The 21126-nt window shown below is 64.6% G+C and overlaps 3 protein-coding genes across 5 annotated transcripts; all 3 read right to left on the reverse strand.

Moving 5' to 3' along the window:
• Window positions 1-547: 547 nt before the first annotated feature.
• Window positions 548-6756, reverse strand: CHRNG (cholinergic receptor nicotinic gamma subunit). Its single transcript, XM_056358859.1, is given in 14 exon segments — window positions 548-1467; window positions 1551-1684; window positions 1787-1991; window positions 2336-2450; window positions 2719-2833; window positions 3127-3330; window positions 4124-4221; window positions 4504-4659; window positions 4754-4863; window positions 5072-5116; window positions 5229-5368; window positions 5793-5850; window positions 5852-6081; window positions 6753-6756. Coding segments are annotated over 14 exon segments (1782 nt in total). The 3' UTR covers window positions 548-1299.
• Window positions 6584-11429, reverse strand: CHRND (cholinergic receptor nicotinic delta subunit). The gene is made up of 12 exons (XM_056359135.1): window positions 10816-11429; window positions 9996-10141; window positions 9760-9804; window positions 9544-9653; window positions 9283-9438; window positions 8931-9046; window positions 8504-8704; window positions 8045-8156; window positions 7808-7922; window positions 7389-7590; window positions 7168-7286; window positions 6584-7085 (listed from the first exon to the last, which is right to left on the reverse strand). Exons 1-12 carry the CDS (start codon window positions 10865-10867, stop codon window positions 6903-6905), a joined length of 1557 nt encoding a protein of 518 aa, XP_056215110.1. The 5' UTR covers window positions 10868-11429; the 3' UTR covers window positions 6584-6902.
• A 171-nt stretch (window positions 11430-11600) lies between these two features.
• On the reverse strand, window positions 11601-18893 carry PRSS56 (serine protease 56). Of its 3 annotated transcripts, none has more exons than XM_056359132.1 (17): window positions 18629-18893; window positions 17645-17806; window positions 16817-17014; window positions 16220-16273; window positions 15679-15868; window positions 15467-15575; window positions 15228-15387; window positions 14927-15069; window positions 14621-14780; window positions 14316-14504; window positions 14046-14207; window positions 13842-13905; window positions 13412-13574; window positions 12864-13008; window positions 12638-12733; window positions 12246-12352; window positions 11601-12118 (listed from the first exon to the last, which is right to left on the reverse strand). In XM_056359132.1, the coding sequence occupies exons 1-17, from the start codon at window positions 18768-18770 to the stop codon at window positions 11945-11947; spliced, it is 2418 nt and encodes an 805-aa protein (XP_056215107.1). In that variant the 5' UTR covers window positions 18771-18893; the 3' UTR covers window positions 11601-11944. The 3 variants fall into 3 exon arrangements, with proteins under 3 accessions (XP_056215107.1, XP_056215106.1, XP_056215109.1); XM_056359131.1 differs by having other exon boundaries at window positions 11602-12118; window positions 12864-13011; XM_056359134.1 differs by lacking the exons at window positions 16817-17014; window positions 17645-17806 and having other exon boundaries at window positions 11603-12118; window positions 12864-13011.
• Between the last annotated feature and the right edge of the window lie 2233 nt (window positions 18894-21126).

Consider the following 21126-nt stretch of genomic DNA (forward strand, 5'->3'; position numbering starts at 1 on the left):
TCCCTTCCTGCCTCGAGGTGCCAGCCTGGTGCGCTGGATCCATCTGGTCTTGGTGCTGTAGGTGTCATGCACCTCCTGGGGACAGGGCAGGAAAAGCCACCTTGCAGTGAGCGTGGGCAGGCTGGCACAGCTGGAGGGTGGCTCCAGGCCGTGACCAGGCTGCAGGTGTCCAAGAGGTGATGTCTCAGCTGCTGGGTGTTTGCCTCCTTCCACCATCTGTGCCTGCGGTGCCCTCGCCTCTGGCAGGCAGTGCCAGGAGCTGATCACGGGCAGTAACCAGCTGGTTTTCTCCCTGCAGCAGCAGAGGCAGCCAGTGCTGGGACAGTGACGCTGATAGAGACACAGCACGTCCTGGAGCCAGGCGCAGGTGGCATGAGCTGGACCACAGAGGAGCAGACGCTGCCTGCCACTGTTCCCAGGCTGACCTCCCGCATCTCCCCTGCCAGCAGGGACAAAGCCATGGGGGCCCCAGAGGTCAGTAAGGGGCATGGGGGGGGGGGGATGCGGCAGCACCGGGGTGGGGGGAAGGGGCTGTGCTTGACAGACATGATCCTGTATGGCAAGGAGGGCCAGCAGGGGAGGGAGTCACGTAATGATGCTCGTAGTAGAGCGGGTGCCAAGGGGCACCCATCCCTGAGGGGGTGTGGGTGCCTGGTGGCCCATGGTCTTCCCACCCCAAGCTGCTTACTAGGAAGCAGGGACAGCAATTCGGCTGCCCCCAAGAGCCATGGCTGGGAGGAGGGAATTACCTGCCCCTAAGCCTTTCTGTGGCTCCATCGCTGCCCCAGGATGGGGGGCTGTATCCGTGATTCCTGCCCCATTGCCACCATTGCCGTGAATTTGCGTGGCTCTTGCTGCCAGTGCTGGTGCACCAGCAGATGCCTGACTCTGCTCTGGTTCCCCCTTGTCTTGTCTCTGAGCACCCTTGTGTGGTGCTGGCACAGGACTGTGTGGCTTAGAGGTCTGTGGGCAGCCTGCACAGGTGGCACGTGCGGTCTGTCCAAGAGGGGCAATGCCATTAGTGGCCATGCAGCAATGATGCCACAGAGGCTCGCGAGACTGCCGCAGGCTTTACTTCTACATTCAGCACAGCATGGCCACCCCGTGTTCCCCCCTTCCCCATCACCACCACGGCTGGGGGCTGGCAGAGCCCCACCATCCCCAGTCCTCCAGTGTTATGCTTGGTACCAGGAGCTGCTGTGCCTGCAGGGACCTCAATGAGGCAGGCTGGTTTGAGGGTGCCCAGCCCCTGGCTCCGGTGGTCCCGGCAGCAGGATGGCTGGTGGGCACCTGCGGACATCACTGCGGCAGGTACTGCTTGGGGTCCCCGGGGAAGGGCAGGGCAGGTGCCTGGTTGAAGTGAGCCATGAGGAAGATGCCAATGGTGCCGCACACAAAGAGGGAGGCCATGATGAAGAAGCAGACACGATCGATCACCCGTCCCACCAGGATCCACTCTTCGCTCTCCTGCCAGTTGCATGAGGAGGGGGGTGAGGGCTGCCCCCCCTGCCCCCCAGTTGGGTCCCCCTTTCCCCCCAGCCCTGACTCACGCTGCTGAAATCATTCTGCTCCCGTGTGGCATTGGCAATGTAGTTGCAGGCGTCCACGCAGGCGCGGATCTCGGGGCCTGTCTCCTCCAAGCTCTGGCAGAAGTCCTGGGCACTGCCGCTGTCCAGGCCACGTTCTGCAGGCAGCAGAGCTGGCTCAGCAGGCCACAGTGAGTGCCTGGCTGCCTGGCACATCTCCCAGCCTCACAGGGTGGTGCCAAACCCCCAGGGGCACTCACCAATCTTCTCCAACACCGTTTTCATCAGCCCATCTCTCTCTTTCTGCTTCTCAAAGAGCAGCTCGGTCCGGGCTTTCCAGAGCATGTACTCATCAGCTTTCACCATGAGCCCCAGGGAGCTGCGTCTCCGGGCAGCTTGCGGTGGCCCCGCTGTCTCCTCTGGCATGTGCATGCCCAGGTAGCGGGGCAGGAGGTGCAGGCACACCTGGGCACAGTGTCACCTGTGGGGACCTCACCCACACCACCACCACCCAGGGCACCCGATGGGTGTGACCGGGTCCCCTTGCGCTGCCTGGAGCATCCACGTGGGGTATCCTAGTGCCACCAGGACACTGGGTGTGTTGGCATCTGCTGTGCTCCCCAGTGTTCAGAGTGACTTGGCGGGGTTTGGTGGTCTCTTGGGGAAGTCTGGGGTCCCTCTTTGTGCCAGAGGACTTGCCCTCAGATGAAGGCATGCCCACCACCCCACCCCACAAGGGACGTGACCTTGGTCCCCAAATACCTACCCCATTCCCTATGTATAAGAGGTAGGGGGATGACGGCAGGTACCTGGCGCACTCTCTGGGACATGGAGTGAGTGTTGGGTGTCCTCAGTGAGATGTTGAGGACTATGACAGCATTCACCACAATCGCTACCGTCACCACCATGAGGAAGGTCAAGTACCTAGGGAGGGGGCACAAAGCCTCACGTGGGGCTGGTAGGTCACAAGCTATGGGCATGTGAGGTCCATCTCAGTGCCCTCCTGGGCTGGAAACTGAAGACCAGCAGTGGGACACAGGCACGTGGTAGCCCTGTACCAGCTCCACTGAGCTGGGGGTTATTTCTGTACCAGGGTCCTGTCCCTGCGCACTGGCTGCTACCAGAGTGCCGGAGGTCCTGCTGGCACAGTGTGACAACAGGGCAGGCACCCCTGTCCCCATGCATCACTTACTTCCCAATGAGAGGCACAGCCTGGGAGGTCTCGGGCACCTTCTGGGCAATGAGGAAGAGGAAGACGGTCTGGGCCAGGAGGACGTTGATGGAGACAGTGCATTTCTGCCCACCCGCTGCCAAGGAGGGGGGAAGGCAGAGGTTGGCACAGGGCAGTGGTGTGGGCATTGCCCTCCTTTGGCGAAAAGCCCCCACCCCAAAGCTGAACTGGCCAAGTTCTGCCATGAAGCTTTAACCATGGAGTACCTGGAAATTCACACACACACACCCTGCTAAATACCACAGGTGTGGGTGAGAGATGGCACTGATGGTTCCCAAGTACAGAGGGGACAATGAGCCTTTCCTTGCCTGTCACTGCCCCCACCTTGCACATCGCCATGCCCCCAGTGGGTATGGTACCAGTGCATACCTTTGGCAGGCAGAAAGTAGACCAGCACGGCCATGGCGGAGATGAGGACACAGGGCACAATGATGTTGATGATGTAGAAAAGCGGCTTGCGCTGGATGATGAGGTAGAAGATGACCTGCTGGTACTGGATGTCATCTGGGGTGAACTGCTCCGAATTGATGATCTTCCGAGCCGGGCGGTGCTTGATAGCCCATTCGCCATTCTCTGCCACACAGCGGTGCCACGTGAGTCCCACCGCGCTGCCAGGGGCACTGGGCTGCCAGCCCCCCAGCCCGGGGTAGGAGGAAGGGGAGTGCTGGTGATCAGCACGGGCCCCACAGGGCACACAGGCTGGGCATGGTGCAGGGAAAGGCACTAGAGCCACTGGAGAGGGAGATGAGCACTGTGAAGTGTTGCCTTGGCAAAATAACCCAAAAAACTGTTGGAGGGGGCAGCCAGGCACATATGGGGCACCTCAGGCCACTTGGGAACTCCCAAGGTGTTACACGTGGAGCTGGGGTCCCCCCATCTCCCTGCCCCCTGGGTGCCATGGGGGGAAGCTGAGCATGATCCTGGGTGACAGCACACTGTTTTCCCCTGCCATCTGCGGGAGCGATAGATTTTTTTTTCCTAGTCAAGATCGTAGCTCGGGCCGGTAATGAAAAAATAAATCTCACTGCCTGAAAAGCATTTTGTTCCTTCAATATGCAATTAAAATGTGATGGAAAACGTCATCGTTTGGCCGTGACAGCTACGTTCCCAGCATCAATCAAGCTCCCAGGAACGGTGCTCTCCAGGAGCAGCTGCCAGGCAGTGAGAGCCCTGAGCCGGGGGGGTTAGAAAAACAAATCTTTCTCACACTTCTGCTTCCACTAATAACTTAAGTGCCCATGTAACGGTGGGAGCTGCTAATAGCCCCTGCAGCTCTGCTTTTGGCAGCCACTGGTGTAGTGCCAGGCCTGTTGGGTGTCCCCTGTGGTGGGATGCTCTTGTGCCATGGGGGCAGCCATGGTGTTACCTGTGAAAGCCTCCGGGTCGATGAAGATCCACTCCACGGTCTGGCCTTCCTCCACTGTCAGCAGCAGGTTGATTTCATTGGCGCTGTATGTCTGGGACCTGGGGAGGGACAAGGGGGTGGCACAGGCTGGCAGCAGCAGGTTGGATAGGCAAAGAGTGCCAGTGTGGCACTGGGTGACGCTGGCCACCTCCAGCTCTGCTTTGGGGTGCTTGGCTTGGCCAAGGTGCCTCCTGCCACCAGCAGGGTGCCAGGGGACAGGTATGTGGCACTTGTCTGCCCAAGGGCTTGTTGCCCCAGGGCAGAGGCAGACATGCCATGCTAATCCTTTGTGTCCCAGGAGGACATGCCATGGTGCCTGTGCATGCCCAGCCAGTGCTCACTGGAAAACCATGGTGCAGTTCTGCCAGTCGAAGGGAAAATAGGTGACGTGGATGGAGCACACGCTGCGGTAGATGGCAGGGGGCAGCCAGTAGATGCTGCCATCGGGATACACCAGCACATTGGTGTAGAGGGTGATTTCGAACGTCCCGTCGATGCTGGGGAGAAAGGGTGGGCTTAGCTCCAAACCATGCCCAAGGGGCAGCTGCCACCCCCTGTGCAGAGATATGTCCCCGTTGCCCTGTCACATACTTGTTCTCCAGGACAATGTCAGGCAGCCAGACCATGGTGGAGGGCACGCGCAGCGTCTGGATGTTGTCATATTTCTCGGGGTCCCACCGCAGGCGATAATCAGACCATTGCTGGGGGAAGGGGGGAAGAGGGAGGGGTTACAGTGCTCCCTGAGGGAGGGGAGCTTGTCAGCTGCCTGTCCCGTGCTGCCCCCAAAATGGGCTCGGTTGGGAGCAGCCACAAAATGGTGTGCAGGTTACGGTGCCAGCCCTCCATGGGGTGCCACCCTGAGATGCAAACGTGGCTGGGGCCATCCTGCCTGGACGTGAGGGGTCTCACCATCTCGATCCAGACATTGGTGGTGAGGGTCTCCTCCCGCTCGTTCTAGCAAGGAAGGAAGGGAAGAAGACTGCTTTAGTGCCCTGCCCACCTCTCCCTGCTGCCCCACGTGTGGGGGCAAATCCCATCCCACCTGGGGACTTGGAGGGGTTCTCACCAGGGAGATGAGGTTGGTGAGGGTGAGCTTTAGGGTGACATCAATGATCTGGTCCCCATGCAGGGCTGGACGCAGTTGCCGGTTGTAGTTGTTCATGAGGTCCTGGAGCAGCTTCTCCTCCTGGTTCCTGCAGCCCACACCTGGGGAGGGCACATGCCATGGGGGCACCCCAGGGTTGGGGTGGTGGGGCCACCAATGTGCCCGGGACCCGCTATTGGGGGAAGGGGGGGATGGGGGGGGGCGGGGCGGGGCATGGGGTGTGCATGGGGAGGGGATACCCACACATGTGTCATATACACTGTAGTATGTACATGCGGCTGTGCATGCCTGATGGCGTGTAGCAGTGTCCCAGCATGCAAGCAGAGGTGGGGGTGTTCCCCCCACATCCCCTACCCCAGGGACCTCCTAAGGGCAGGGCATGGGGACAGCGGGCTTCCAGTATGGGGACACCCTGGTGGGACGGTGCGCAGCACCGTACACCCATGGGTGACAAACCCCCAAGGGCAAAAGCAGGGAGTGCCTGGGCGCCCCCCCAGACCTCCCCCCGGGGCCAGCAACCCTTACCTGCCAGGGCACAGAGGGTGAGGAGGAGGCTGTGGCAGCGCATGGCGGTGCCGTGGGGCACGGGGGCTGGGGCTCCACTCGGCTGCCTGTGCGGTGGTGTCCTGGGCCTGGCGCCTGGTGGGGTGGAACAGCTGTCCCCTGCTACCGTCAGCTGTTCCCAACAGCCTCAGGGGCTGGGGAGGGACGGGTGACCACCCCCACGCACCCACCCACCCCCCCGCTGGCAGGATGGTGCCACTTTGCTGGGAAGCTCCTCTGGCATTTTGTGCCCGCAGGGTAGGGATTGGGTCTGGGGATAAAATGAGCTCCGTGCCTCTGTTTCCCCATCCCCCCCCCAGAGGGATGCATCTCCCTGCGCTGGAAGCCCGTGGGGAAGGGGTGTCCCCTGGCAAGCAGCCCCAGCAGTGCCCTGTGACCTCCACGTAGGGCAGGGAAGGAGCAGCCAAGTCCCACCACGCCAGCCGGGAGTGATGCCCACTTCGGGGCTCCAGGTCCTGCCAGGCTCTGTGCAGGGGGGTCAGTGGTGGAGGGGGTGAGATTCCTGGCTCAGCGGAGAGGATGACAGCTGTCCTGGGCCGCCGCTGCGGGGGGGATGTCAGCTGCGCCCCCTGAAACCGGAGCCCTGGCGTCCTGCTGCTGTGCTGGGCAAGGAGACACCCGTCTCGGCCCCCGGCGCGGCACTGTGGGAGGGGGTGTGCTGGGGGGGACACTCGTGGGTCTGACTAGGGGGGCCACGGGGATGGGGGGAGATGTGGGTACTAATGGCATCTCTGCCCACTGCAGTGGGCCTGCAGGGGATGGTGCCATTCTGGGGGGGGGGTCCGGCCCCTTCCGCAGCCCGTGCTGTCCTGAATGCCCAGCCCAGTGGGAGCAGCAGGGCTAGCACCACCGCATCCCCTCTGGAAAACACACCTTCCAGCTACGCCTGAGAACCGCTGTGCTCGGGACACCCAACAGCACCCATTCGGGTTGGGCACCATGCTCATGGGGGACACTGAGAGCAGCCACCAGCTCAGGACCCTGCAGCAAGAAGTACCCAGCTTTATTTTCCCAAGCCAAGGTAAGCGAGCAGGGGTCTGGCATATGGGACCCCCCCACACACACACTGCACTAGATGAAGCGCTTGTTCTCCTCCCGGTAGTCATAGGGATCTCCAGCGAAGGGCAGTGGTGGTGGGTGGTTGTAGATGCCCATGAGGAAGATCCAGAGGGTGCCCACCACCAGCATGGGGGTGATAAGGAAGAGGCAGAGGCGGTCCAGAGTCCGGGCCACATGGTTCCAGTTGTCCTTCTCCTGGAGAGGGAGTGAGGATCCAGGCAGTGGGGAGCAGTGCGCACAGGGAGCCCCCCTGCCCCCCCATGCCCATGGCCCCTACCTCATTATAGCTGTTTTTCTCCCGCATGTACTTGACGATGAAGTTGGCATTGTCAATGACAGGTTTTATGTGCTCGTAGAGCTGCTCCTCGCCTGCGTCTGTGCCTGGTGGTGCCAAACCTGGGAGTGAGGGGGGCAGTGAGATGGGCTCCAAAAGGCCATCCCTGGAGACCACCGCTCCACCCCCCTTCCCTGTGTCCCTGTAGAGGGGCTGTGGCTCACGGGCAGGGGTGATGCGGCTGACCAGCCCATGCCGCTCCGACTGCTTCTCAAACATGAGCTCGCTGCGGGACTTGACGCTGAAGTACTCCTCTGCCTTGGCGATGTAGCCGGCTGAGCTGCAACGCCTGATGCACGGGGTGCCCGCTGGGCTCTCGGCCGGCTGTGACATGCCCAGCAGGTGGGGCAGGGTCTCCAGGAAGACCTGTGGCATAGGAGGTGGTGTCAGGTCCCTTGGCCACCTCCCTGTTGCAGTGGCACCTTGTCCCCACCTTCTGCCCCCGACTTGGGTGTGCAACCCCTTGGAGGGGTGCAGATGGGACACCCCGATGCAATGCTGGGGCTGTGATGTCCCATGGCCTCTGTGGGCCACAGTGCCACCCCAGTACTTACCAGTTCACCCAGCCCAGCACCCTGCTCACCTCTTTGACCCAGTCAGACATGATGTGGGTGCTAGGGGTGCGGAAATGGAAGTTGAGGACCACAACGCAGATCACCACCACAGCTGTCACCAGAAGCATGATAAAAAGCAGATACCTGTGGGGGGCACGGAGCTGGAGCTGGGGTTGCCACAGGGGCTGGGCACAGGCAGAGCAGCACTCTGGCACCACAGGGACCCTGTGATGTGCCCACTGCAACCAGCGGTGCCCAGGACTCACTTGCCGATGAGAGGGATGGCGTGGGAGGTGGCGGGCAGGCGCTGGGAGATGAGCAGGAGGAAGACAGACTGGGCCAGGAGCACTGAGATCACCAGGGTCATCTTCTCACCACCTGGTGAACAGGGGAGCTCAGGGCAAGACCTGCTCCAGGCCCCTCCCCAGTGCCCCCAATGCTGGGATTGCCCTTCCAGTGTCCCACCATGCAGTGCTCCGTATAGGGTTTCCCATTATGAGGGTATCCCGGGGTCCCACACAGGGTATCCTGTGCCCAAGCATGCCCCTGCCAGGGTGCCTGGCTGCGATGATGGTGTCCTACATGGGGATGTCCCAGTACTAGGATGTCCCCATGCTGGGCTTTGGGGTGTCCCCATGTCCCAGGACCTGGTGCTGGTGTGGGACATGGAGGTGCCCCATGGGGTGACCCCGGTGCCTGGTGCAGGTGCCACAGGGCTCACTCACTGTCAGCAGGCAGGTAGAAGACGAGGATGGCCATGAAGGCAATGAGGATGCAGGGCGTGACGATGTTGATGACATAGAAAAGCGGCTTGCGCTTGATGATGAGGTAGAAGGTGATATCCTGGTGTTCGCTGCTCTCCGGAGGGTTGTCAGGGTGGATGTTCTTGCGGGCCGGGCGGTGGATGATTTCCCATTCCCCATTCTCTGCCAGGGCATGTGGTACAGCACATGGTGTGAGGGATACCTGCCATGTCCATCCTTGCCAGCCCCACCAACACTGGTCTCCCCATCCTGTATCTGGGTGGCTCCAGGCCTGATGGGATGGGTGCCAGGGTGCCAAAGCCCTGGGCACTCAGGTGTCTCCATGGCAGGCTGCACCAATGCCAGATGTCCCCCTGCCACAGGACATGGCAGAGAGCTCAAGCATTACCTGTGAAGCCTTCGGGATCGATGATGATCCACTCCACTGCGTAATCCCTGCCCGTCTTCGGGTCATTTTCTGTCTTCAAGTGCATGCTGATCTCCAGGGCATTGTACGCCAGCGAGCTGCCCCACGGCCAGGGGACACAGGCAGTGAGGGGCTGTACCTGCTGCTTGGTACCCACCCCCCACCCCACCCCCACCTCGAGCATGATGGACTTGGGCCACTGAGTCACCTGCAAACTGGCACCTTGCTGCACCCCAATAGCAAGGGAAGGTGCTGGCAGCAGCGGGCACCATGGGGGGCCAGGATGCCCACCCTGCTGCCCACCCCTGCCCTGCCCCAGCCACCCCCCTGGCACCTGAATTTGAGGGTGCAGTTCTGCCAGTCAAAGGGGAAGAAGTCAACATTGATGGGACAGGCGCTGCGGAAGATGGCAGGTGGCAGCCAGTAAACGTAGCCTGTGTCGTAGATGAGGACGTTGCAGTAGTAGGCAATCTCGAAGAGCCCATCATTGCTGTGTCGGAAGAGAGCCGAGGTGATGGCAGGGACAGAGGGAGCCCTGGGCATGCACCAGGCACAGCGTGGGGTGTTTAGGAGGGGAAACTGAGGCACGGCTCACTTGTTCTCTAGAACTATCTCAGGCAGCCACAACATGTCTGCTGGCAGGCGGAGCACCTCGATGTCCCCAAACTCAGACTTGTTCCACTGCAGGCGGTAATCAGTCCAGCCCTGGCAGGAGGGATTCCCAGGTCACCCCACCATCACACTGAGCCCCCCCCCCCCGCTGCCTGTGCCTCAGGGCACAACTGACACCATGATGCCTGTCCCTACTCACGTGCTCGAGCCATAAGTTGGTGGTGAGCATCTCGTCCACTTCTTTCTGCAAGGACAGTGTGGGGCAGTGAGATGCCAGGGCTATGCCCAGCAGCTAGCCCCCCCAGCCCAGGCCCCCCAGCCCTCACCAGCCAGGGTTTGGGGCAGCAGCCTTAGGGCTGCCCTGACCTAGCCAGCCCTGGGGCTGAGGCATGGCCGGGGGGCACCTCACGGTGGGCACTGCCTGCTGGGGCTCACCAGAGAGATGAGGTTGGAGAGGGTGAGGGCCAGGTAGACGTCCACAACCTGGTCAGTGGAGACAACGGGGCGCACCTCCTTGTTGTAGCCATTCTCCTCGAAGAGGTAGTGGATGAGCCGCTCCTCCTGGTTCACACAGAGCCCGCCTGGGGGTGGGGGGTCAGGCAAACCATAGGGGGTTGGGGGGGGTTACTAGGCCCAGCGACACCCCACAGGGATGCTTGACTAGGGCAGGGTGGTACAAGGATGGAGGGGACAGAAGCAGGTCAGGACACTGCATGTCTGTGCTGCACAGGGGTGTGGACACGGGACATGCAGGAATGACAGATGTGCCCAGGCACATGGGCACACATGGGCATGGGACAAGGACATGGACACAGAGGGACACACAGACACAGAACCAGCACACACAGGGACACACAAGCACAAGACACTGGGGAACAGACACAGTGGCACTGTGCACGTAGGTGGATGCACACGCAGAGGCACACATGGACAGATGGACACGAAGCTAGTATATGCAGGGACATATGTCATAGATGCAGTGTCACTCTGCACACAGACACAGTGATACTGTTCACCGACAGACAGACAGACACACAGCCCGGGCAGGGACATGGCTTCAGGTGGCACAGTCAGGACAGAAGCACAGGGGCTGCTCAGTGATGGGAGTCTGCCAGGCAATACCCAAAACGCAGCCCTGGGGACACTTGCACCCAGCTTGGACCCTGCCGCCATCACCCCCCACAGACCCCATCGAGGGAGCCCAACCCCCTCCCTCCCAGTAACAGGGCAGCCCCGACCCCAGGATCCTGCTCACCCGACAGCACCAGTGCCCCGAGCAGGGCCAGCCGTGCTGGCAGGTCCCCCATGCAGCGCCTGCGGTGCCCTCACGCCGTGCCAGGCCCTGGCTGCCTCCCCGCCTGGCCTGGCCGAGCGGATGTCCGGCTGCCGGTGGAGCGGGAGATGGATGGTGCCAGGTGCCGAGGGGGAAGGGTACCGGCACTGGATACCCGCTCCCACCCCGCTCTTCCGGCACTCCAGCGCCCAGAGAAGGGGAGACAGGCAGGCACAGCTGGCCCTGCCGGCCCCATGGGTGCCAGCCCATCACCCTGCGCCTGGGCACCCCAGCATGGGCATTGCTGGGTGTGGGGAGGAGCGGTGCCTTCCACTGCTCAGCAGCCTCAGCGATGCTGCTCAGGGTGGGCAGGGTCCCCACAAGCAGGAGGGGTTGGTACCCACCGATGCTCGAGCGCATGGATGGCACCACCCTGGCACTTGCCACTGGCCCAGGGCACGCTCAGCCCCTACGCCAGCAGGAGGTTTCATGTGGGTCCCTGATGGGGCAGCAGCAGGGGTGGGCACTGATGCTGTGCTGTGGGTGCTGTGGGGGCAGGATGGGTGTCTGGCCCCTGGGGAGGGGGCTGAGGAGTCTGTGCCGGGCTGGACACAGCACCAGTGCCAGGGCCAGGAGCAGAGGCTGAGGGCATTGCTTCAGGGTACGGGGAGGGACAGGATGGGGGATGTAATCCGATGTCACATCCTCCATGGGAAGTCCCCTCACCAGCACTGTGTGGCACGGGCACTCACTTCACACTCACTGGCTACTGGAAAATAGAGCCCTTTATTGAAAAATAAACCTTTCTCTGTACAAATAAATAACAGCCCAGGTGTCTCTGGGGAAATGGGGCTGGGGTGGGCTTGCCAAAGTGAGGGTCCCAGGGGAGAGGGGGGCCATGTTCCCTAGCTGAGACGCTCCAGGTGCCCCGTGGTGCCCCATTGCCCCTGGGAGGTCAGGCAGTGCTGGTGGGAAGAGGGAAACTGAGGCTTGATAGAGGACAAAATGGTGGAAGAGCCTGAACTGGGGATGGGGGTTGTGTTTGAAGGACACGAGAGACCCCTGCCCCAGCACCCCATCCCCGTGCTGGCACGGTGTCCCAGGAGCACCATTAGGTTTTCAGTGCCTCGAGTGCCAGAGCAACGAGTCCAGGCATGCTGCGGGCCAGCGAATCGCTCTCCAGCCCCACAAGGCCAGCAAAGGCTGTGGGGCGACCCCCCACCATGGCCCGCACCTGCGCCCGGTAAAGTCCCTTGGCATTTTTGGAGCCCAAGTCCACCAGGATCTGCAGGGAGACAACACCACCGTGAGTCCTAGGGGAGCCAGAAGCACAGCGGGATGGTGATGGGCTGGGGGGTGGCACTGCCTGGCTGCCAGGGTGGGAGCTCGGAGTAGCTGGACAGGGTGCTCACCTCCTGGAAGGTCATGGCCAGGTCCGGCTCAGGCACCCGCAGCACCCAGGCGTACAGCTCCCGCACCTCACCCACCCGCACCGCTGACTCGTTGAGGCCAGGGCAGGCTGCAACCCCGGGGATGGGCAGGGGAGAGATGGAGGGGGGACATCAGAGAGGAATTGAGGGGGCACCGTGTTGCTGCCCACCCCAGGGAGGAGCACTCATGCTCTGGGGATGTCAGGGGAACAGGGGCAGAGAGGGTGCCTTTGGAGGGGGGCATGGCCAAGGGCTGGCTCACCAACATGGGACAACCAGCCCTGGAACTGGGGTGCAAAGCTGAGGCATGGTTTGCCACCATACCCATGGTGGCGCGCGGCATCCTGCAGTGGCCAGGGCTGCTGGGCACTTACCTCTGCCCATGCTTGCCTCCTCCTCCTCCTTCTCCTCCTCCTCCATCCCCGGCAACTCCATGGGCACCAGCTCACGTTTCTCCCTCGGCGCGGACCCTGTCACCAAGAGAGGTGTGAAAACCCCGGTGGGGACATGGCTAGCGGACACTGCCCGGGCACAGAGCCTGGTGGATGGATATCCCGCTGTCCCGTCAGCCCCAGCCCCCCACAGGCTCCCAGGGCTCACGGCTCTGCGCGAGGGTCCCTGCCAGCTCTCCAGGTGCCCAGCGTGGCTCTGTGGCTTCGAGAGGAGTGCTGAGATCCAGCTCTGCCCGCAGCTGGGCAAGGAAGGCTCGTCCCTGTCCCACCAGCTCCTCCACCAACTCCTCACCCTGCTGAAGGGAAGGGTGGGACAGGGTGGGTGGTGGGGCACCCACAGGGCACCTGTGGGCACAGCCAGGTGCACAGTGGCAGAATGCAGGGCACGGCTGGGCTGGTGTCAGATGGGGACACGCGACTGCTTTATGGCTGTGTTGGGTTGGATTCTAAGCTGTGGGGTCAGACCCATGGCTGGCTCTGCCATGGTTGGACTGGGAGCACTGGTTTCAGCTGGAAAGGATGAGATGGCCTCTCTGTGGTGGCAGAGTGGGAGATACCACATTCGTGGCTGCACCGGGGACGATGGACCCAAGGGATGTCAGGAGGGGACACAGGGCAAGTGATGGGGCCTTGGTCCCTGGTGGCACCTTCACCAGAGGGTTAGGGACTCCCCCCAGCCTGTCCCTCCCCACATACCTGCAGGAAGAGCCACGTCTCCTCGGGGAGCTGCCCCCCGTCCAAAGTGGGTGCCAGGGGGCTGCCCCCCGCCATGGCCCTCAGCACCTCCACCCAGTCCTGCAACCGGGGCCCCACAGCCCCGAAGAGCCCTGCAAAGGGGGGTGGCCGCCCAGCCCCCCGCCTGCAAGCATAGTGGGGCGAGCTCAGGCAGGCGCCCGGTGGCACCCATCCCCAGGGCAATGCCACCCCATGTACCCCCAGCGGGGCCTGGGTGGCCCTGGGCACCCTAGGGGTCATGCCCACCTCCCTCCAGGTGTGCCCTGATTGCAGGAAGAGTAGGACCCCAATGCTACAGGCTGTCCCCAAAAAGCCATGTCTGCCCACAGGCATCTTGCCTGCTTCCCCAAACCCTGTAGCCCCTCTTGTCCTGTGGCCCACCATGCCTCACCTGGTGGGTGGTCTTCGAGGTCCCTCTGCTGTGGGGCTGGGCTGGCCTCCTGCCACCGCTGAACCTGTGGGGACAAGAAGGGGACAGGAGGGACAAGGGGCAGGGGTCCCAAGCCAGGGCAAGCTGCTGAAGCTCCGGCCACTGGTAGAGCGGGGACTGATGGGACCCCAGGCAGGCACAGGGTGGCCCAGCCCGGGAGGGTACCTGGGGCTTCCCTGCGGACACGGTGGGGAAAGAGATGCCCGTAGATCTTGCCCAGGAGCTGGGGCAGGGTGCGGGTGAGGAAGGAGAAGTCAAACTGGTTGCGGATGAAGTCCCCAGCCCGGCGCAGGAGATCCACCAGGGTCTGGGCGTAGGAGTGCAGCTCTGTGGGCACAGCGGGATAGCCATGGCCCTGACACCATGCTGGCCCCATGCTGCCAGAAGCGGGGGTCCCTCCTCACACCCTGGCCCCAGCACAGCCCCTTGGCTCACCGCATCGTTTCGTCCTGGCACGGCAGGTCTCCTCAGCCAGGCGGGCACAGGCAGCCCGGCCCTGGGGGGCCCGGCAGGACCCGGTGTAGAAGGTGCAGAGGCGGGCGCGCTCGGGGGGCTGCCGCTCGGGGGGCAGCTGGGCCAGGGCCAGCAGGTCAAAGCAGCTCGGTTCCCGGCTGCCAGGGGCGGCTGTGAGGGCACCGGGGCTGCCATGAGGTGCTGAATCCTGCCCCCCAGGGCGATGTATCCCCACAGCACCCTGGGCATCTCTGTCCCGTCCCCCCGGCATGGCCAGTGGCACTCACGGTCCATCTGGAGGCTGAGCCAGTCTGTGAAGGCAGTGACGCGGGTGTAGACGCCCGGTTTGCCTTGCTCACCGCAGCCGTCGCCCCACGAGGTGATACCGTAGAGAACGAAGCGGTGCGAGGAGGGGTCCTGGCACGCCAGCGGGCCCCCCGAGTCACCCTGAGGGGGGGATGCCTGCGCATTGGTCTGGGCCAGGACCCCAACAGCACTGCCAGGCTGTGCTGGGCTGCGGTGCGTGCCCAACACTGTGTGCCGCAAGGGATTTATCAGCTGGGGGGCTGGCAGCCCCCAGCCCCGGGTGTTACCTGGCAGGAGTCAATGCCCCCAGACAAGTACCCAGCACAAAACATGGCGTTGGTGAGCAGGTCCCTGCCCAGGGCTCCCCGGCACGTCTCCTGGCTGAGCAGGGGCACCCGTGCCTCCATCACCACGTCGGCCGCCGGCCCCTCTGCCAGGCAAGGTACCCATTATGGGGTCCCCCATGCCCGGACACCCCCCTCTTTTTTGCACCCTCCCTGCCCTGGCTTAGTGGATTGGCACTGGGCACTGGAGAGGGCACCAAAGGGGATGCCCCACAGACCCTGCAGGTGTTGGGGTGTCACCTACCTTCGTAGAGGGAGCCCCAGCCCGCGATGTAACAGGCGGTGCCAGGGCTGGGTTCTGCAGGGCCGCTGGGAAGGCACACGGGGCTGATGGTGGGCGATGGGACCAGTGGCACTGCCAGCTCCAGCAGCGCCAGGTCCCCGTGAAATGTCTTGGGGTTAAACTGGAAGGAGATGGGGGGAGTCAGTGGGGGGCCCTGGGGCATGCCCAGAGAGGTCAGGGGGGTGCCCACCTCCACTGACCTTGGGGTGAGGCAGGATGCGCCGGATGGGCACTGCCCGCTCGCCCACGCCTGGCTTGCCAAGCTCGTAGTTGCCTGCCACCACCGTCCACGCCAACTCGTTCTGGTTCCTGGCAGAGTGTGGGACAGATAGTTACAGGAGTGACAGGGGTGCCACCCCATGCCACCCTCTGCAGGGACATCATCCCTATGTTGCCATGCCCCTCGCCATACCCGGCAAAGCAGTGGGCTGCGGTGAGGACCCAGGAGTGTCCCACCAGCACCCCTCCACACATCAGCTCCCCATGGAGCCGCACTGACACCAGCCAGGGCCAGGCCCCCCGTGGGGCCACGCTGCCACCCATGATCCGTCCTCGGGGGGCCGTAGCGTTGGCTTGGGGGCCCACACGGTGCCCGCAGCTCCCTGGGGGACAAAGCCAGGGTAAGGGGGGGTGTCCTGCAGACCTGCTGCTGGGGCACCCCCTCGTCCGGGTGGGCACGGGGTGACCACTCATGGTGGTGCCAGGATGGCCGTGGTGGCGGAGGGGTTGGCGGGTGGCCCCCGGGGGGGTCATGCCACGCCAGGCGCGCTGTCAAGCCTCATTGTGCTCACGGAGGCGAGCGGGGCGGCGGGCCGGGGGCACCCCGCGGCACGGCAGCTGCCGACGCTAACCTCTGCCCCTTGGCCCAGCAGGCAGCCGGGGGGCCAGGGGCACCCGCCGGTGTGTGTGTGTTGGAGGGGGGTGGTGGGCACCGTGGGGCTGCCCTGGCTCACCTGGCATCGCCGCCTCTGCTGCTGCGACAGGGCCCGAGGCTGTGGCTGCCACTCCTGCGGGGACAGATTGTCACAGCATGTGGGGACACCCCTCCCAATGTCACCACAGTGTCCCTCCTGTCCCCAATTCCCCTGGTTGCTCTCAGTGCCCCCCAGACCCCCATCATCCCAAAAAAAGCACCCTCGTACTGCCCTAGGAGTGCTCGTCAGCCCCAGTGACTCAGTGTCCCCAAACTCTCTGCCACCCCGCCTTGTCCTGTTCTACCATACTCCCCTCTCCCACCCCAGATTCTCCATCACCCCTCAGTGCCCTGTCCCCCCCAATCCACTCATGGCTCCCAGTGCCTCCATCCCCCAGCGCTCAACCTCTCACCCCAGATCCCTCCCTCCCTGCCAATCTCCCATCCCACCAGATTTCCCATCACCCTACCATACCTCCACCTCCTCAGCCTCCCTACCCCACCACAGCACCTCCTGTCACCCCCAGTGCCCCATATCCCCACACACAATCCCAGGCATCCCTGGGGGTGCCCCATTTGTTATTGTGGGGTCTCTCCTCTCTGGGAGGATCCATGGGTGATGCGGGTGCCCACTCACGGCACTCCTGGAGGCGGTGGCGGCAGAGCTGGGCACTGAGCTGGGTGCAGGCATGCTGGGCCCCCTCGGGTGGGCACAGGCGCTGGTAGGGGGCACAAGCCTGGCTCAGTGCCCAGTTGCGCTGAGGCAGCTCAGGCAGCACCTGGGCATCCAGCAGGACCTGGCAGCTGGGGGGCACAGTGAGGGGCACGGCTGGTGCTGCAAGGACAAGCAGGGCTGTGGGCATCCCACTGTGTCCTCCCTGCCCACCTCTGCCCAGGCCAGTCCAGGCTCTGCTTTGGGGCAGATGGGAAGGGGACATGATGGGGCTGCTCTGTTGGCATGTTTTAGTAGGGTCTCCTGAGTGCTGGGACGTTTTTGAGTGGATATCTGGGAAGGAGACAAGGGATTGGGCATTGCTTTGGGTAAGGCTCCAGGTGATGTTTGGGTAGGATCTAGAGAAGATGGGGAACTGCTTGGGTAGGGTCTCTGGGTGGTGGTTTTGTAGTCTCTAGCAGTCAGGGATATGTTTTGGGAATCTGGCCACTGTTTTGGCAAAGCCTATAAGGGAGGGGGGTACCGTCTGGGTAGGGTGTTGGGGTGTCATTTTGGTAGGGTTTGTAGGGGATGAGGTGGTGCTTTGGTAGGGACCCAAAGAAATATTTGGGTAGGATCTCCAGGCATGGGTCTGTGTTAGGGTAGGGTCTCCTGGGCATGGGGTGGTATTTGGACAGGGACCCCTGGCAGCATTTAGATAGGGATGCTGGGCAGTGTTTGGGTAGGGACTGGGCCTGTTTGGGCAGGGTCTCCTGGGGATGGGGCAGTGGGGGCCATGGGGCCATGACTCACATGGGCAGCGACGGGTGAGGTTGGTGCAGGGGGGGAAGAGGCAGGGGGCACAGAGCCCACAGGCGCCCCGCTGCTGCTGCTGCTCGGCCAGCGCCCGCTCCAGTGCCAGCAGCGCGCTCCTCAGCGCCGCCTCCAGCACCAGCGTCCCCCGGCTGGACAGTGCTGCCAGGCACATGCAGGGTGCTCAGACCCCCGGCGCCCCCACCATTGCCCCCCACAGTGGCCACAGAGTGCCCCCAGCCCCGCCGGTGCCCGCGCCCCCATATCTCCATGGTGTCAGGCTGGGCAGGGCCTGTCACCTGCTGGCATCGCCTAGGGTGACAGGCACGAGGCTCACCTCCCTGCTGGGGCTGGTACATGGGCACATGATGTGGGGAGGGTGCCTGCCCAGGTCTGTGTGTGCCCGTTGTATGTGGAGACCCTGTGAGAACATGTGCTTGCAGCAGGGTATGAGCCCGGACAGGTGTGCCCGTGTGTGCCGGTGTGCATCTACTTCTGTGCACACCTGTGCCCGTACCGTGGGTGCACACTTGTGCGGGCCAGGATCTCTGTGCCTGTGTCTACATGTCGCTGCATGTGCTCATGTGTGTGCAGTCCTGTGCGTGTCCTGTATGTGCATCCCCACATGTGCCTGTACCTGTGGCCACCTGCACTCACCCATAGCGACCCTGCTGTGGGCCGTGCCCTGGCAGAGGGTCCCTCGGGTCTGGCACAGGTGCCTGGGCAGGAGGGAGAACTGATGGCCATGGGCCATGACCCACACCACTCCCTGCAACCCCTGTGTCCCCTAGTGCTGTGGGAAGCACTTGGCACCCAGTCCAGGCACTGCAGGCATGTCCCGTGGGCTGGGGTCTTTGCCAGGGACCCAGGCATCTTGCTTGTGCTTCCCCCCCTTACTGAGAGTGAACCCAAGAGTCCCAGCTTCTACAGCTGCCCCAGCCCAACCCTCCCACAAAGATGCCCCCACCCCTGTGCCCCACTGACCTTGCAGGACGCTGGCTGGCATGGGGTACAGCCCCTGGCCCAGGGGGGCCCCCCCCACCAGCTGCAGCAGCAGCAGCAGCACGGGGGGGACCAGGCGGGCCCCGAGAAGAGCTCCCTGCATCCTCTTCCCTCCTCTCTCCATCCTTGGGTGGGCAAAGGGGGGCAGGTGGGGGGAGCCCCCGAAATGCCCGAGGCGGGCGAGGAGGGATGGATATATACGGTGCCCCCTGGGCGGTGGGAGGAGAGAGGGGCCGGGGGAGCACAAACAGGCGAGTTCATTAATGTCGCGCCAAGATGCCAGCTCGGGGCGGGGGGCGCGGGGGGGGGCGCAGCCGGGGCCTCAATGCCGCCTTTGTTCGACGGGGCCTCCGGGCGGGCAGCATCAGACGGGCGCTGCGCTCCGGCGCTGCCCGCGGCCCTTGATCATTTTCACGCCAAGCCCCGGCCGCGCCACCGTCCCTCCCGCGGGCCCCGGGCGGGGGGAGCGGGGGGGGGACAGCGGGCGGGTGGGAACGCACCGGCGGCTGCGGGGCGCGGGGGGCCCGGACTGGGCGTGGGAGACCCGCCGGGGGCTTCAAAGGCGGGCAGCGGGACGGGGTGGACATCGCCCGGAGGGGGGGTGGTTGGCGGGGGTCTGGGGAGGGGAGCATGGGACGGGGGGGTCCCTCTTTCTGTGCCAGCCCAGCCGTGGCTGAACGGGCCGCCCCGTGAAAGGACACTGCATCCCCGTGCTGCGCACCAACTGTCCCCGGGGACCCCCCAGCACCCCGTGTCCACTCTAAAGCCGTTCCTGGCCTGGGGTGCAGGAGAGGGGTGCGCCCCGGGGGGGGATGCCAGGGGGCGGCAGGTGGGGCCGGGGCAACGGCTGCTTTTCTTGCTTGGCAGTGGCAGGTAGCGAGCGGGCAGCGTGCCCGGGCTGGGGGGCACAATTTGGCCCCACGGATGGGGGTGCTCCGCTTGCCCACCCGGCTGGAGACGGTCCCCTCCGTGCTTGCCGCTCAGCTTGCGGTTGGCCCCACACTTTCGGGGTGCCCGCGCCACCCCCCTGCCCCCACTGCATCCTGGGGTGCCCGTGGGGGGGCCTCAGCTCCTGCGGTGGGGCAGGGTGCGGCTGCAACCCCATCACCTCTTTGGGGTGCGGCGGGTGTCCGTGCCCCCACCTCTGTCCCTGTTAGGGGCAGGGGTGGGTGCTCGTGTCCGGGCCTCTGTCCTTGTTAGGGGCAGGGGGTGCCCGTGTCCCCACATCCACCGGGGGGCAGGGGCTGCCCACGCCCACCTTTCTGTCCCCCGTGCAGTGCAGATGCCCGTGTCCCCATCCCCATTTAGGGGCCGGGGGGTGCCCGTGCCGCCACCCCCGTCCCTATTAGGGGCAGGGACGCCTCCGTGCCCTCAGCCCCGGCCGTGCCGCGCTCCCCCCGGGCCCCCCCGGCCCCGATGGTGCCAGCGGGGCGCGGACAATGCCGCTTCAGTGGCACATCAAAGGCGCGGCGCTGCCCGCGGCTGGCACGGCGACAGGCCCGCCGCAGATGAAAGCCCCGGCCCCGCCGGGCTCCCACCTCGGCCGCGGGGACACCGCGGGGCACGCTGCGCCTCCGCCCCACGGGGGACGGCGGGGCCGGGGGCCACGGGGCACAAACGCACAGCGCCACCGCACCCCGCGGAGCCGTCCCGCGTCGGTGTCCCCGCACGGATCCCCCCGCTGGTGGCACGGCCTCGCGCCGCGGGCGTCACGCGCTCGGCTGACGGCAGCTGGCGCCCACGCGGGTACGCGAGGCCGGCGTGGGGTTCGCCCCCGGCCCCCCCGTGCCCCCCCCCCGTGCCCTGCCCCCCCGCTCCCCGTGTCCCGGTGCCGGTGCCAACCCCATTAACCTAATTGGCGAGGCGCTCGGCCGCCCCGGGCAGCAGCGGCAGTGGGACCCCGGGGCCCGGGCAGATCCCAGTCCCGGCGGGGAGCGAGGCAGGGAGGGAGGGGGCGAGGGACGGCGCCCCCGGGGGCCCCGCTTGTCCGGTAATTGGCGCGGGCAGCCGAGCCCGGCCGGCACCGGCGGGGGGGCGCGGGGAGCGGGCACCGAGGGAGGCGGGGCAGCACCGGAGCCCCTGCGGTGTCCGGGGGCAGCTTGGGGGTGCGGGGGTCGGTACCGGGGTGCTGGCCGCTGGGGGCTCGGGGGCAGGGGGCGTGTGGTGATGCGGGGGTCCGTTTTGGGGGGCCGGGAGGAGTGGGGGGAGTTCGGAGGTGGGGGGGGAGGAAGTGCCGGGTCCCAGGATTGGGGAGACCCCGGGAGGGGGACGGGGACTGGGGGGATTCGGGTTGTGGGGTGACGCTGGGGCTGGGGGTCACTGGGGGGGTGTTGGGTGGGACAGCTCTGGGGCTGGGGGTGCGGCGGGGGCGAACGCTGTGGGGGTACATTTGGGGCCGGGGGCTGTGATAAGGGTGGGGTACGGCCGGGGGGCTGTGGGCGGGGGCAGCACAGGGGCGGGGCTATCCGGCAGCCGGGGCG

This window comes from Falco biarmicus, chromosome 13 (genome assembly GCF_023638135.1).
Source record: "Falco biarmicus isolate bFalBia1 chromosome 13, bFalBia1.pri, whole genome shotgun sequence".
NCBI classification, from domain to species: Eukaryota; Metazoa; Chordata; class Aves; order Falconiformes; family Falconidae; genus Falco; species Falco biarmicus.